Genomic DNA, 16,897 nt, shown 5'->3' with positions numbered 1-16,897 from the left:
TCCTGGGAGCAAAATCCTTGTGGAGCTGGCAGATATGGCAAGGAGCTGTAGTCCCCAGTGGGCTCTGTATCTGCTCTATGCAGTTTATGCCCTTCTTTTTTTTCTCTCCTGCAAAAATTAGTCTCTGAAAAAGAATAAGAAGGAGCTCAGAAGCGTGAGGATAACTTCTTGTGATCCTCTGTTGTTGTAGTTTCATTTAATGATCTGGATATAGTGGGTCTGGTCAGGGTGTCCGACCTGCTGGGACTGGAGGATTGTCTTAGGCCAAGGTAGCAAAATTAAGCATAATTTGCCTCAGTAATGCTCACAGCGTGTATACAGCAAACTGTCCTGTCTTCTCTGCCCAGTTTCGCTTGCTAAAGCTTTAGATTAGAGCCCTGTAGTGAATTACTGTGTATGGCACATGGGTGACTGTTAGAAAAATATATACATGCACCAGAGAGGCTTATAAATCTTTAGAAATTTAATTCATTATGTGCTTTTTTATACATTTTCAGTGTCTAAAAAAATGTGTCACAAACTTTCCAATATTTTTGTGTGTGTGTGTAATTTGGTATTTTATTTTAGTGGGGTTTGTTTTGGATTTTTTTCTTCCAGCTATCCTCCTCACTCTGAAATCTGGAGACCCCCTTTCAAGGTTAGGATTTTGCAGCCTGTGCCCAGATTATTCTCTGCCAAGTACACTTCATGCTTTCCTTGGAGTATGTTTCTTTGTCACGCATCTTGCCCTGCTCTTTTGTGTCTGCATGCGGCGGTATTATTTTGTTTGTTTTCAAGATTGTCTCAAGCCACACACTCTGTATTTTATTATACTCAGCTCCTCTTTCACTGCGTGCCACTGATGTTGCTAATGGAAACGCTAATGGAGGAAGAAATAGTGTATTGAGTTCTACAGTCTCTCGGCCAATGCCTCACTCGACATCTCCAAGCCCTGGCTGTGCAACTGGAGACCAAGGTAAAGAAAGCCTCTCTGTTCTTTTATTTTAAGCTGCACTGACTGTTGGGCCTGAAATTTGTGATTTTGTTTTTCTCCTCATCATAGCCGTTTCTGCAGTTCAGTCTTTACAGAGCCATTTGGTTTTTGGCATGACCATTAATGATAATGCTGTACTTTTTAACACAGGTAACAACATATTTCACATCATGGTCTGGCTTTGTGTAAATCTAGGTGTAAACCGCTGGTGCTGAGTGGCGTGATAACAGCTCAACACCAATGTGAAATGGAGATGTGGGCTGGAATCTGGTCGCTTGGGAGGTTGGGGTTTAGTTTTTACTTTCCTTCTCAGCCTCAATGTCCAGTTCTGGACCACCGAAGAAACGTCACCGGGGATGGTCTCCTGGGTCCCCAGTTCCTCCTCCTGGTTTAGCGGTACCTGTTCCTACAATTCGACCTTCGGCGAGAACAGGTAAAACTTGAATAATACAGAGATGTCATTTGTAAAAAGCTGTACTCAGCCAGACCAGTAGCCCTGTGCTGCTTCTCTTAAGTGTTGCACAGAAAACATAACAGAGCTTGTTGAAGTACTTAAGGACCCCATGGAGAGTTTTTCAGATGCCCCAGAAAAGCACACATGATTGCCTGGTCCTTGTTGCCATAATCTCAGATGGGACACAGGGAAAGTGAAACTATTGGGGGAGAGAGGGGAAAGCAAAATGCAAAGAATATTAATAAAGCTATGCAAGTCCCCCAAATGTAACTCAGTTCTTCTAAAATTGTGCAGGTGTATGGCTATATGAACATATTTGAAGGCTTTCCATTAGCCTTTGCCTTGAATGTTATATCTCAGTCTGGTGTGGCATGCTACAGAAACTGTACACTCTGCTCCTGCACAGGAAAAATGGCTTTATATAATTTTGGCCTAACAAAGGACACTGATGTCCACTAGGTCATGTTTAGTTAGAAGCATAAAGTTTGTGAGACCAGATGTCTGTTGTGCGTGGAAGAGCTGTAGGACATATATGTAACATCATGATATGAAATAGGATTGCTTACAAGTATGTGTGAATACTCATCAATATCCATGTAGGTACCTTTTTACACATAGCCATTAATAAAACTGTTCACTGTTTAAGCACTTTTCAGTTGTGGGATTCATACTTCGTAAAGGGGAATAAACAATTACTTATTCCTGTCTCCATAGACCGAGAGCATAAACATGCAAGGAAGAAAAAAAGCCACTTGTCAATATGCACAACGTATTTTTAACTCTGCTTTGGAGGGCTTGGTTTTGAGACGTTTTGGAGTTAATTTTCAGAGATACTCATCATAGGAAGAATGGTTACATGATAGTGCAGGCTTGCCTACTTGAGCACTTCAATTCAGTCACAGCTTTTGTAGGTTTCTAGCTTGAGACCTGCTGAAGATATGTGATACACAGCAGTGTCCCCCTTTTTGTCGAGTTTGTCTCCACCAATCTACTGCCTCTGCTGTCTACTCCATTTTCCATGAGTCTTTTGTAGTACTTTTTTTCTATTGGATAAACAACTTCCACTGCTAAAACATAGGCATTCGTTCATGCTGCCTTTGCTTTTGTATTGATGACGTTGTTTGAAAATCTGTTACAAACCACCAAATGAAGCCTGAGAAACTTCTGAAGCAGAAAGACACTGAAACCTGTTTACAGATTACAAAATTCTTGCACTTTGTTTCTTTGTACTTGTGAAAGCTGCTCTTGCTCTTTCATGAGTAAAGCCTCATTTTTCTCCTTGTGGCAACTGTCTAAGGACAGCTTTGAGATTTTGGTCTGTATTTGTTTTTCTTATCTATGTATATTCTAAGTCAGAAGTCAGAGCAGCCTTCTCCCTTGTATTGAGAGGCAGTATTGAGGTAGCCTCCATCTTAAAGGTAGCCTTTTGGCTTAGTACTTGGCTTTGTTTAAAGATGCATATTCAAACCTGTGTTTTCCTCTCTCATTCTCACCAACAATACAGTGGTCAGAAAAAGTTTTATTTTAGGGTTGGTGCTACAGGAGGATATAGGCTCTTAATTTAAATTACTTAAAACTGTAGCAGGAAATGCAGGGACCTTCTGAATTTTATTACAGTTAGTGATCTGCAGTAATTTTTTTCATTTGTTCATAAGGCCAAATCACAGTATGAGCCTTTTAGTAATGGAAGCTTCTCTTTTCTTTATTTTATAGACCCTCTTTTGTCAGTCCCAGTTCCTCAATCCATGTTAACTGGAATTTTACAGCCTCAACCCATCCCAGCAGGGGAGACTGTAATAGTTCCTGAAAACCTGCTGAATAACTCGGGAGTCAGACCAGTGATTCTGATAGGTAAGTCTTACTCTGGGGAATCAAATGCAGCATTTTGAACAAATACATGCTCCCCTAAGAGAAAGCGTCTTTTCGTTTCTTTTTGTTGGTTCTGGCATTAGTACAATATGAAGTCAGTTTGTCACAGATAGTTTACTTTAGTTGCTCAACATTTAAATTTGGAAGTTAGGTGATTTCTGGAGAACCTGATTTGCAAACATGTCACAACTAGGTCAAATTTATACAAAACCTCTGGCCAAATTGAAGTTTTGTACAAATAAGATTTTTGTAAAATCCAAGAATAGAAATATTTCCATGTAATGAAAATAGCTTTCCAGTGTAAACAACTTACAAAACAAGCAAATATTTCCTGCAGCATTTATAGTTCAGATCTTGAAGCCCAGGAATTCTGCATGTGAACCAGAAAACTGATTTGAACTGACTAATCAGAAGTAAATCATACTGACTTTTTGTCTTTTATAGTCCATACTTCTTGTAAGCAACTGAGATAACAGATCAGGCTTTTAAAATCCTCTAGCTGTATAAAATACATGGTTAAGCCTTAGAAAGACATTGCTTTTTATTTAAAAATATGACTCATAATGTGAATATCTCTTTCAACCTGAGCTATTTGGGCATACTATATGACAAAAGATGGGTCAGCTAATACTGCCAAAATTTTGATGGGTTATTTTTTTGACTCTAAATCTCTTCTCAGTCCAGCATAGTACAGATGGTTGTATAAAGTAGCTTCAGTGTTAATAGAACATGCCTATTAATACAATCCATGGAATAATTTATCATTCCTGAAGAAATAGAGAATTTTTCCGTGTCCTCAATTGCACAGATAATCCTAATACACCCAATTCCCAGAGCATTAACAGGGCCATCTACACTAGTAAATCCATCACGAATAGTGTTACACTTCTGGTTTGTTTTGCTTAGTATTGTTTTCTGGAAGCCTGTTCTAAAGCTCTAGCATGGTGCTCTAATGGTTTTCAGTGAAACAGTTCCTTATTAAAGATGAGGGTGCCTACAGTCATCAGCTTAAGTGCAAATTGAATGCAGCCCCTAGGCTGTTGGAGAGTTGCCAGTGAAGTCCTCGGTTAAGCTAAATGTTAGTGGCCCTGAGAAGCAGAGTCCTATTAATAGTACAGAACCAGATGTACCCAAATGGATAGGCTTGGCAAAATCTGTGTGGAAATTTTTTTAAAACAAAAACATTCTCAAGGAAAAGAGGAGTTAGCCTGTGCTCATGTGCTTTACCTTACAGAACAGCATGTTTAGTTGTTGATGTTTATTTAACCTGTTTATGAAAACAGAATGGAAACGTGGCAAAAAAGTGAAATCAATCACAGCAATACCACAGTGGTTGAATCAATGCTAATGTGACTTATGCTGCTTTTATAATGTTAAGATCAATGTACTTTTTCCTCCATTGATTTTTCTTTTTTGTACACTATATTATGGAGAATCTGTATTTAAAGGTCAGGGCAAGATCCTGATAGATAATATTCTCATTTGTATTTGGATAACAGCAATCTATTATCCTGCTGATATGCAGTTATTGTTAGTTTTTGCAAATCTATGTGATCATTTGTTGTAAAATACAGCAAAGTATCACTGGCCGATCTCATTTATTTTGTAGGCAATTACAATGCCAAGAACAGTCACTCATGCAGTGTATTTTGCAAGGGAACATTAAGGAGAAGTTTAGAAATGCAAGATTTCATATAGTGGCATATTTTGTGAATTTCTGGGTTTATTTTTGTTTCTTTTATCAAAGGTTATGGCACTTTACCTTACTTCTATGGAAATGTCGGTGATATTGTTGTAAGTCCCTTGCTGGTGAATTGCTACAAGATTCCACAGCTGGAAAACAAGGATTTGGATCTCCTGGGTCTGACCAGCAGTCAGCTGCTAAGCGTAGAGAATATGATACTTTTAACTATTCAGTATCTTGTCCAACTAGGTAAGCAGTTTGTCGTAAGCACTTGTTTTTATTTGTGATGCTCCTTTTTTTCTCCCCCCACACTTCACCTCCGTTTCAGAGCCAATTTTCTGGCTATTTTTGTGCCTGGAAGAGGTCAGTGGCTCCATCTAGTGTGTGCGACTTGGCTACTGTGTTCATCAGACTGAAGTGAAGTGAATTTAAAGGCTGATACTACTTCTGCTCTCCACATGGGGATTGACCAGGTCACCTTTGTGAAAATGGATTTGCAATGCAGATAACTCATTTGCTTAGGGTATCAAACCATCAGTTATCACAGCTCTTTCTAAGGTCACTCGGTCTGTTTTATTCAGTTTTGTGACAAATGCTGGCAGATGTGTGATGGTCATCATTGTTTTGGTGACAGCACCGTTTACATGAAAACCACATTTGTTATTCAGGCTAAGGCAAGTGATTCAATGAATATCTCATTCTTGTAAATGTTTTTGAAATGGAGTCTTTGCAAGTTTGAGAGCAAACCAGCAAACCACATTTTCTTTCTTCGATTGCAGGTCCAGACATTTTTCCCTACCTTAGAGTAAAAAGCATCAGTGTTAACAGTAACGTTTTAGAAGTTAAAGAATAATGCAGGATAGTGTTGGGAAACTTCTCACAGCAGTCTCAGTATTAACTTCTGTATTTGAAAAGATGTTGCTCATCATAGAGGAGTGTGAAAGGACTTTTGTGAAGAGCACACTGCTTTTCCCGTACTGGGTTTCCGCTAGGGCATCTGTAATACATAATGGTATGAAATGTGCAACCGTTTTGAAAGAAGCACAACTGGTGATAACCCTATAATTTGGGTGGCAAATGTGCTCTGTGCAGGTTTCAGCCACGGGTTCTTATACTTTGCTCTTCTCCCTTGATGCAGCACTGTTACAGACAGGAAGGAGGCCATCTTCTGTGTTGTAATACTCTCTAAGCAACTCGTTTGCTTTATCTGTCATTCTCTACCTCAGTAGTCCATTGGATGCCATGTTAGAACTGACAGAGGGGTTTCTTTAGTTTTTACAGGCTGCATGTTTTTCTGTTGCCCTTCTCTCAGTGGTCTTAAATTTGTTACTTGAGGTTTTCATCTTCACTGGAAAGTTTGTAGTCTGCATGTTAAAACCAGCTGCTTCACACATTTCTGGATTGATAAAGGCAGCTTGCAAATTTCCTTCAGAGAAACTTGTAGCCAGCTGCTACAATATTTTCAAATAAAAATAAACTACTTATTGAAACTTATATTGTCAGTGAACCACACTTCATGAGCAAATCCAACTTTAGATGGATGCAGCAAGTCTATATATCTGCTGCAAACTGCAGGAGGCTTCGTGCAAAGGTTCTAGAGCTGAGCAGAGCTGTGTCTAGTGAGCACTGTGCCTTCAGCATAAAGCAGTTCCCTCATTAGCAGGTGTTCATTTTGGCTTTTGTTCTTAGCTGTGCAAAGCTGAATAGCTTTGCATTTGGCCTTATGTGGAGATGGGTGCCAGCACCGTAAGATGAAAGAGCCTAATGAGGAGAAAAGTAAAAACATTCTGCAGAGCATGGGGATCAAAACATGTTGCTGGTTTGAATATTGCTACAAACGTAAAACCGTTGGAGTTGTGACAGTTGCAATGAACTGTAGCCTTTATCCCATTTTGTAAAATCAAAGCAGATTAAAGATGATTGGTGGGCAGCCAGCTTCAAAAAGTTTTGACAAGAAGAAGAGACAAATACAAACATAAATTAACAGTTTATTCATATGAGCCTCTTCTTTTCTTGAGAGAGTAGGACTAAAAAGTTATTCTTTCTTCCAGAGTACAGTGCAAAAGAGTAAGATAAAGGCAAAGATAAAAAAGCAGTCAGAACAATAAAACAGATAGAATCTTGCCTAATTTTTTCAGATCTCACTACTTGTACAAAATATGTTTGCAGATGACTGTGATGGCAGATCATAAGAACATTATTTATGAAAGTGCTCCTTTTTAAAAAAAAATATATATCTGAGAATTCCTTCCAGTTTTTCTGTAAGATTATGACAACATTATTAATTGTAGGATAATGCTGTTGTGTTTTCAGAAATAAGCTGAGCAATCTCACAAAGATATTACAAATCAAATCCAACAAAATAAGTGCATTTCTGATGCTTTTATTTTAAACCTACTGTGAAGACTATACACAGTTAAAGCTGTGATTGTGAGCCATAGCATTGCTGTAAATAAATTCCACTGACTGTAATAAAGGAATAAGTAAAAAAAGATCAAGAGGCATGTTTGATTTCAGTGTTTTTTTACAGTCTGTCTCCTGTACTTACTCATAGTTCACATTTGTTATTTTTGGCAGTGTTCATAGTGAAGTATTCTCAAGCTTTGTTTTCATACCTCACAGTACCGACATTTGCAGTATGGGTTACATTCTATCATTTGTAATTGCCTTCTTTTTACTCTTGTGCTCCCGTTTCTACAAGCACAATCTCATCCTATGCAGTGCTAAGGTCTACGTTTTGGTTTTTCAGCCGTAGGAGACTTCTGGACCCTCTGTTAACTACTCGTCTAGAATTATAAACTCATTCTCCCCTCTCTCTTGTTGTGGTACGTTTGAATTGCTCTGACTGTGTGTGTGCCGTGACACCCAGAGGTGTTTTGTAGCTTCGGTGTCTGAATGCGCATCCAGATTCGAGGCAGGAACAGGTCTCTGTCTTCGGTGGAAGGGATAGTCAGACACTCAAAGCAAGAGGTTGTTCCAGCAATTCTCCTTGTTTGAGATGGCTGGAGGAGTAGTTCTCTGTGGGATGCATCATGAAGTCTGCCTGCCCAGAAATGGATGGCATTGGAATATGTTGTCTTAAACTGTAGGTGCTTTCAGAAGCATCACTATGTTAATAAGGTCTTTTTCAGATATTAATATTTTACGGTATTTGCTTTGCAGTTTTGTTTTCTGAAGTCAAGACGATCCTTTGTGTACCCATTTCTGTAGAAAAGCTTCCAAGTATTCCCTTTTAACATTGACAGATTCCTCTATATGTATTTATGAAACTGTTCATAACCAAAATCAATATATCTATCAAGTGATGTCTTCCATATCATCTCAATGAAATTCTGTGTGTTCTCATACAGAAGTCTTTCCATTTGTACGATTATTTTCATTTTCTTGGATTCATGGTGACCCCTGTGTCTGCAGCCTGTCTCTTAAGTAACCTTTCTCAAACAGCAAAAGTTTGCTTTTATTTCTTTTAGTGTATAACATCTTTTTGTTGTGGTTGATATGTTGTAGATAAGCTTTATTTCTGCAGAAGATTTATCTCTCTGTCAATAAATGTCTGGTTTTTCTGTTTCAAGATCTTCAAAGACCTAGAACGCATGATGCTTTCTTAGAAGGGAAAAGAAAATATATTTCCAAAAAAGAGAACTATAGAGAATTACACCTACGCTGCATTAAATTAGACTCATCAGAACTTTTCGGTTTGCATCAAAAATGAAAACAGCCTTGCATTTACAAGACTATAGTTGTCCTACCATCCTATGGTAACCGGATGGTGACATTGTCCATATGTGACTTCTCAAAAAGGCAAAATGACAACAGGCAGCAGTTTTTACAGACTGTACTATAGGTTATTTACCCAATCCTTGCCCTGCTTCTCACACAACCTTTCTGTTTCCTTTTTTTCACTGCCCATTTTGCTAGTTGTCTTTGGCCCTGAAAGAAAACATAAGACCAAAAACCCAGCATTGCACATAACTCTGGTATTTAAGCCCCCCCCTTTTTGTCGTAGAAAAGCAAGCTGCTGAAGTGTGAAGCTGTCTCCTTTGGCACTGACATGAGATCTTGGCAACTTAAGCTATGGTTATTTCTTACTCTTTGTTCATGAATATTTTTATCTGTTCCCGAGTATCTTTGACAATGAGACAAATCTTGCTGAGCAAAATATTAACTGAAGCTGAGTTGGGGGACTGATGCTAAGATAGGATAGTTTATATTTCTATTTCCAGTTCAAGTTCACAGTACAGTTTACAAAGTCTGGCAAATGTAGATCTAAAGTTGCATATACCTCTTAACGTTAGAAGTTTGAAGATTTGATAAATTAATCTAATGCAACTAAAGTAAAAGAAGACATTCAACATGTTTGTTTACATCCATGCTTAGTTTACTAGTATGCATGATGAAGAAAAGCAAAACGAAGACCACTTGATGGGCTTTGTCATACTGCATGGCTGCAATTAGACTGTGAGGATAAGTATTTGAGTTTTCTGCGATAAAAACATATGGAGGCTACATGATTAATCCTTCTGTTCCAGGCAAAAGCCACATATTTTCCCACTCCCTTGTTTGTCCCACCACTTGCTGAAGGTAGAAGAGCTAGCAGTGAGATACTTCATTGTTAAAAAAAAAAAGGGGGGAGATGGTGGGAGAGAGCCTTCTAATATGCAAAACCAAGAATAAGCAATGTGGGTAGATATCCACTGAGTAGCGAGTGGGTTTTGTAAATGTAAAAAATATGGTGAAGGAGCTTGTCAGATTAAGACAGACATGTAATTATTCCTGGTTCAATAACATTTTGATATGAGATACTGTTCTTCTGTTTGTTTTCAATGTAGGTCCTGACCAGATACCCCTGAGGGAAGAATTTGAGCAGATCATGTTGAAAGCTATGCAGGAGTTCACTCTGAGAGAGCGATCCTTGCAAATGAGCACACAGTGTATCTCTGTGTCACCAGGTCAACTCCCTTGGCTTGCTAGGTTAATTGCTAGTGTATCCCGGGATCTCGTGCACGTGGTTGTTACCCAGAATTCGCTGGCAGAGGGCATCTCGGAGACCTTGAGGTCTCTCAATGAAATGAAACATCAGCAAAAGCTACCAGATTATGTAGTTGCCATTTGCGCATCAAAGATAAGAGGAAATGAATTCTGTGTAGTAGTCCTAGGTGAGTATATGTGCAGCACACTTCGAATACCAATGCAATTTTGCTGAATTAATTTTCTCAAGTTGCTGTTCCAGTTTATAAATCCTTTTTTTTCTTTTTATTCTCCATGGTATTGTTACACTGCAATGTCACAGTTTAGTATTCCTCCATCAAGACTTGGAGTACTGATGTCCATGAAGATCTAGAAAAATAGCTGTATGCTAGTCATTACTACTCCTTGAGAGGCCTGAGACTTTATTGTTTGTGTAGCTACCTTAGAAGAAGTGACCCAGTGACAAAATAGTTTTTCTCTGTTTTGTGTAACAGCTGTGCTACTTCACATGGCAATATTGGATTGACCATAGTCTCCTGCAGACCACTATAAAAGAAAACATGCTTTTTATCCTTTTAACCATGTCGATTTTCAAATTCCATATTGGTGACTGGCTGTGATGTTTGTGTGTGTGTGTCTGGATGGAAGTGAATTTTGGCTAGTCATCTTTCCTTTGTAAGCAGATAAATCACTAATGTCAATTTTTTACTTTTTCTCACACTAGGGATAATTACTTTTTCATACTTACCTAGAACCCTCCATTCCATCTAAGGTACAAATGCTTATTTTGCATATCATTTGTCACCCAAGTGTGCAAAACTATAGGCAACTGCTTGCAAAGGATGTGCTAAATGAGTATAACTAACTCTTCCATCACTAGCGAAACAAACTTGAGACTGCTCTCCCAGTCTACTGGGTAAAGGCAGTGGAGATCCCTGACTGAAGATCGGTGTGCCCCACACTTGTACGATGAAAAGGTTGTGTTGATAGTACACTTTATTAAAGATTGCTCTCGCTTTTTTCCCCCCTCTTCTCCAGGTCAGTATCAGTCCAGGGCACTTGCAGAAAGCATGCTTACCACCAGTGAATTTTTGAAAGAGATCAGTTACGAGCTTATCACTGGGAAAGTTAGTTTCCTGGCATCGCATTTCAAAAATACATCTTTAGGTGAGTGATCCTAAGAAACAGAAGTTCTGGCCAAGACAGTCATTTCTTTAGGGTTGGTGTGTCTTCTGTTCAGCAGTTAATGCACATGAACACAGCTCTGCCCACTCCACCAAGCGGCATTCTTTCCTTCCCTCCATTCACCATGTGTGTAAAGGAGTGCTCATCTCCTTCACCCGTGCAGTGTGAGTTACTCGGTGACAAAACATTTTTAACACTGTTTATACTGCTGAATGTGACTGCAGGGCACCCATAAGAGCGTTGAGTCTTTTCTTGTTTGCACCGTTTTTTTTTCTTTTCTTGTTTTTCTTTTCTTCTGTTGTTTTTCTTTTCTTTCTTTTCTTGTTTTAGCACAGGTTTTAGAAGTGGTTTTATAGTGTGTGTTTCTTTGTAATCATCAGATATCACTGCTGGCTGTAAAGGCACAGAGCTGAAATTATTCAGCTGTGGTGTCTTTTTTTGAAATTCATTCAACTGGCAAATCAGTAAATAAAAGAGAAAAATATTCTCCCTCCCTCTCTTCCCTGTATTTCCAGACCCTTGCCCCTTCACAGATTGGACATCAGCTATGTAAGAACATGTGTGTATGTAATGTTCTACATAATCTGTCTGAAATGGCTTCCAGATAATTTGGTGTTGCTACTTCTTATCTAGGTGATGATTTGGACAAGCTGCTGGAGAAAATGCTACAGCAGCGAGGGGAAAGTGTCATTATTCCTTTTAATGGAGATGTTAGTGAGTGTGTGTCATCTCAGGAGGCAATTGCCATGGTTTCTACACAAGAACCAGGTAATTTTTTTTTACATGCAAGTTGTGAAATGAGTAGTTTATTAAATGTCAAAACGCGTGTGCCTCAGAAGAGTCTGAGCGCACAGCTGCAGTCAATGTGCCAACCTTCAAATATTAGTACTGCCAGCTGAATGTAGCAATACAGCAGTCTCTTAGAAAATCTCTGTAGTAACCTTCAGCAGCATTTTTTGCCCTGTGTTTTATAATTCCCAAGCTAAAAAATGTGATCTTCTGTTCTGCACTAAGCAGAGTACAGAAGATGTTCCTTTGTAACGTTGACAGTGTGGACTCATCTCACCTTTTGCACCTAGAAAAGGAATGCAGCCTGGGGCTTAAGGCAGAGGAGAACTCTGTTCTTGTTCTGATCTCCCCAGGTGTCCTCCTGTATCTTAACTTTTGATATTCCTCACTTTTCACATGTAAAATGGTAATAATATGTACTACACACTTGTGCCCTGAGTCTTAAACTTTTAGGGAAAGTGTTTTAAGATCTTGGACTGAAAGTGCTAGGCAAGTGTAATCTATAATTTGCTTATTTGAACTGTGTCTTATTCAGCATAATGTGATGAGATACTTAATTGCAAAAGATGAGCTAGGATTGCCTGTCTAAAAATGCTAATTATCATTTTCTCATTTTGGAATTCTTTCATTATTCAGAGTTTTAACCACGCTTTCCTTTTCATACGACAGTAATGGTAAAAGATACATTGAGCTGCTGTGAACACTGAGATTCTTTTAGGTTCAGTATCAAAGAAATTCAACCTCCAATAAAGCTTTTTTCCTTGTGAAAGAAAGGTATGCTCTTGACTCTCATTAGTTAGCTTAAATCAATCAGCTCAGTGTTAGATCTGAATGAAAGCAAGGTGGTTTATAGTCTCCACATGGATCAGAAGATCCAATTAGGAACGCTGCCAGGTACTTTGTTCTGGCACCCCCAGAAGAACAAGTCTTGAGCTTCCTCAAAGGATTTATTTGAAGGGAGAACGATCTTTTGATTCGGGGGTTTTTTTTGTTCTTACTGTGTAATGGTGTGCAGCAGTGCTTTTTTAAACCTTCACGTTTTCTTAAACGATTATTCTGAGCTAGTTTTGTCTTTAAAATATGGCTGTACAGTGATTGAAGCTACTGGGAGTCTGCCTGAATTAAAAAAAAAGGAGAAGTAAGTCTCCTAGGCAGTGAGAGGGTACTGAAGTGAACACTGAGGCAGGTTTGAGCAGGAGGTAAGCATGCACACACAAATACACATGTGTCTATATAAAACTAACATATCTGGTTTTCACCCCAAACGCCTTCCAATTTTCTAGTAAATTGCAAGTTTTTATAAAGTGTCTTATTACTAAAAAAAGGAACAATAGTTCTTGTGTATTAAATTTGCACTAGTTTTGGATTTTTTTAAGAAATTTGCGCTAGGTAATTTTTATGATAAGCAGTCTGTTAATCAGCATTTAGTTTGTAGTAGACATTAACAAAAACTGTAATGGCATTATAAGATTTAATTTGATAATCTGCAAATTGAAAATATTCAGGGGCTAGTGAAACTTGGATTCTTGGGTGTAGAATTTACCTACTGGAAACACTGAAATATAGGAAAATGTTTTTATGTAGGGAAACATGAATGCTCTGGTGTGTTCCTGTAGAAAGCAAAACTCCAGCCCACTGTTCTCTCTATTAAGTTCAAATAAATCTGAGACTAAAATTTTGTTAAAAATCAAGAAACCTCCAAACAAATAAATGCCCTCCCCCCAATAATTGGGATTTATAGCCTAGGTGTATTGCCTGTCTTCCTTTTACAGCAGATCATAGAATCACAGAATGGTTTGGGTTGGAAAGGACCTTTAAGGTCATCTAGTCCAACCCCCCTGCAGTGAGCAGGGACATCTTCAATTAGACCAGCATGCTCAGAGCTCAGTCCAACCTGACCTTGAATGTTTCCAGGGACGAGGCATCCACCACCTCTCTGGGAAACCTGTGCCAGGGTTTCACCGCCCTCATTGTGAAAAATTTCTTCCTTCTATCTAGTCTAAATCTGCCCTCTTTTAGTTTGAAACCATTACCCCTTGTCCTCTCACAACAGGCCCTGCTAAAAAGTCTATCCCCATCTTTCTTACAAGCCCCCTTTGAGTACTGAAAAGCTGCAATAAGGTCTCCCTGGAGCTTTCCCTTCTCCAGGCTCAAAAACCCCAACTCTCTCAGCCTGTCCTCACAGGAGAGATGTTCCATCCCTCTGATCATTTTTGTGGCCTCCTCTGGACCCTCTCCAACAGGTCCATGTCTTCCCTGTGCTGAGGGCTCCAGAGCTGGATGCAGGACTCCAGGTGGGGTCTCACCAGAGCAGAGCAGAGGGGCAGAATCCCCTCCCTCGACCTGCTGGCCACGCTGCTTTGGATGCAGCCCAGGGTACGGTTGTCCTTCTGGGCTGCGAGCGCACATTGCTGGCTCATGTCCAGCTTTTCACCCATCAGTTCCCCCAAGTCCTTCTTGGCAGGGCTGCTCTCAATAACTACTATCAGTCACTATATAGACATACGGCTGTCTCAGTGCTGACTTAGAGTGGGGCTCAGTACTTCAGACTAGAGCTGATGTACAAACAAACTCCCAACTGACCTGCTGTCCTCTTAAAGTCTTTTTTGCAAGATCATCAATGCAGGCTCAGTTTCCTCAGATTAATACATGTGCTGGTGCTCATCCCATCATGCCTTGAGCACAGCAACCTCAGCACCCAGCAACCTCAACATCCATGGCTGGTTCTCCCAGCAGGAGTCATGGAGGGATGCTCCTGAAGACCTGTGAGTTTCAGGAGGTGATTAGAGCTATCTGTGTGTACACACACACACACACATATATTTTATATATATACATATACACTCATTATTTATATATAATTTTTATATGTAATCGTATTTTGATCCAAAAAAAGGAAGTTGACATTTGTGATCTGTACCCAGCTCTCCAGAGTTTTGGGATTTATTCTGGTGATTGATTATTTTTTCTCATAATAGAGGGTAGGCTATTTGGAGTTTCATGTTTATTGGGGGGGTGGGAAAGTAAACATGTTTCTTGTTGTGTTTTGTTTTCTTTTTCAAACAAACACACTCTAGATTTGGATGTTGATACCTTCCAAATTTACCAGCCACAGCTTACAGTTGCCAGAAAGCTCTTGTCCCAGGTTTGTGCTATAGCAGACAGTGGCAATCAGAGCCTGGATCTGGGCCACTTCAGCAAAGTAGACTTCATCGTTATAGTTCCCCGTTCAGAAGTCCTGGTGCAGCAGACACTTCAACGGATTCGACAATCAGGTAAAAGAGAGAGGAGGGAAAAGAGACTGTTAAACCAAAGTATGTGATGTTATTAAATCCTATCTGGTATAAATGGAGCAGGAAGTTGCTCCAACATGTGTTTTGCATGTCCTATATTAGCTCTGTTAGTTCGTATCGTTGGTGAATTCTAAATATCTTCCTTTCATAAACTGGGCCCAAGCTGTGCCATGTAAGTGTCAAAAGAAATTGCCATATTCATGCAGATCTGAGGAAGGTACGACCTGGAGAAGGATTCATCTGTCAAGAGAAGGAGTGGATGAGCAAATGCACTTGTTCAGATCTTTTATTCCCTAAACCTGTTCATGCCATTTGTTCTAGGTACACATTTGTGCATATGCTCTCATGTATTAGCACAGAAGTATGTGCAGAAAGCTCTCTTATTAGGTAGATAAACGCCTGAGTAATGCATGCACGTTGGCACACAATAGTTGCAAAGAGGAACAAGAAAACTTTAGTGGACAGGTATGGAATATGTCTCCTTTGAGAATGACCTCCGTTATCCACTCTGTTAGTGACTGATGTGTATCCAGAAAAGCGTAAGAGTCTCTGTGGAAAAAATTACTTTCTAACAGATCTAAGGACTACCCATAGAGATGTTTGGTCCTGTTTAACTCTTGATCTCTGATATCAGGGAGTAATGAAGTACTTAGGATAGTTGTGTATTTAGGATTTCTTTTTATCAACTGAACATTTTTTTTCCTCCCTTCAGCTTTATCTAAAAATCCCTTGTATTTGCATTCGAAAAACATGGATATGAGCTTCTGGTGTAATGCATCTATGAGTGGTTTTGAGTAGCTGTTGGCTTTTTCCCCTCTTGTTTTCTACTCTGAAGTAAACAGTCCCACACTTTTTGATTATGCAGATATGTCCTGATATTGCTCAATATTGTGGTCCATCTCTGGGTTTTTTTTTTTCTGCTTTGTACTATTTTACCAGCAAAATGAAAAGAGTAAAATTGATTACTTGAAGTACAGGGTGTTTTTCCTTTCTAATGTAACGCTATGGGGTTTTTTGTTCCATTCCTTCTTCCTTCAGACATTTTATTTCCTTAATTTGCTGCTACACTAAACCAGAGGTTTTCTGATATCTCTTAACAGGGTTTCAAATTTATTTTATTTTCTTTTTTTAAATGAATGGTTTTTACTTTACTTTTTAACATAATTTTAAAAAATCATTAAGACCCTGGCAAATACATAGTTGACCTACATTTCACAGTGTCTTATTGCCATTTCTTTAATTCAAATGGTGTTCAAAGCCATATACATTACAACATGCCTGCTTTATGAATATGATGGCAATCTATCATTTCAAAGACTGCTAGAGAGTAGTTGTATTGACAGTAACATTGAAGTAGAGCATGGAAAAAATTACATGATATGATATTAGTGAGAGGCAGTTTTATGTAAATTTATGATTTTTTTTGCAAAGGAAAGGTCAGGATAACTTTTTCTGACTCGAGTAAGATTAATATATTACCTAAATGTGGACAAGTTTGGCCTAGTATCATGGAGCATAGCCAACTGAGCACTGATCTAGACATTTTTATGGAGGTCTGAATTTGTTTTTTTTCTTTTTGGTAATGTGAGAAGTATTTGAAAGGTCTTCAAGCACTTTTGGGAGGAAATCCAGAAGCCAAGCAGCACATTTTGGTCCCCATTGTGAGAGAAAATGCATTTGGA

General features: G+C 38.9%; 1 protein-coding gene across 4 annotated transcripts in view; it reads left to right on the top strand.

The window, feature by feature from the left end:
- GREB1L (GREB1 like retinoic acid receptor coactivator) overlaps positions 1–16,897 on the top strand; it is a gene marked incomplete at both ends in the record, with an annotated part of 65,156 nt that overhangs the window by 20,820 nt on the left and 27,439 nt on the right. For all 4 annotated transcript variants that reach the window (XM_082014852.1, XM_082014853.1, XM_082014851.1 and 1 more), the window contains 8 exons: positions 818–955; positions 1,287–1,406; positions 3,141–3,278; positions 5,044–5,229; positions 9,810–10,136; positions 10,987–11,115; positions 11,767–11,901; positions 15,000–15,197. In XM_082014852.1, the coding sequence (XP_081870978.1) occupies positions 818–955; positions 1,287–1,406; positions 3,141–3,278; positions 5,044–5,229; positions 9,810–10,136; positions 10,987–11,115; positions 11,767–11,901; positions 15,000–15,197 (1,371 nt within the window). The remainder of the gene's footprint in view (positions 1–817; positions 956–1,286; positions 1,407–3,140; positions 3,279–5,043; positions 5,230–9,809; positions 10,137–10,986; positions 11,116–11,766; positions 11,902–14,999; positions 15,198–16,897) is intronic.

Source organism: Phaethon aethereus (genome assembly GCF_964289735.1).
Source record: "Phaethon aethereus genome assembly, chromosome: 2".
NCBI classification, from domain to species: Eukaryota; Metazoa; Chordata; class Aves; order Phaethontiformes; family Phaethontidae; genus Phaethon; species Phaethon aethereus.
Note: the sequence above shows the minus strand (reverse complement) of the source record. Positions and strands in the feature narration are given on the sequence as shown.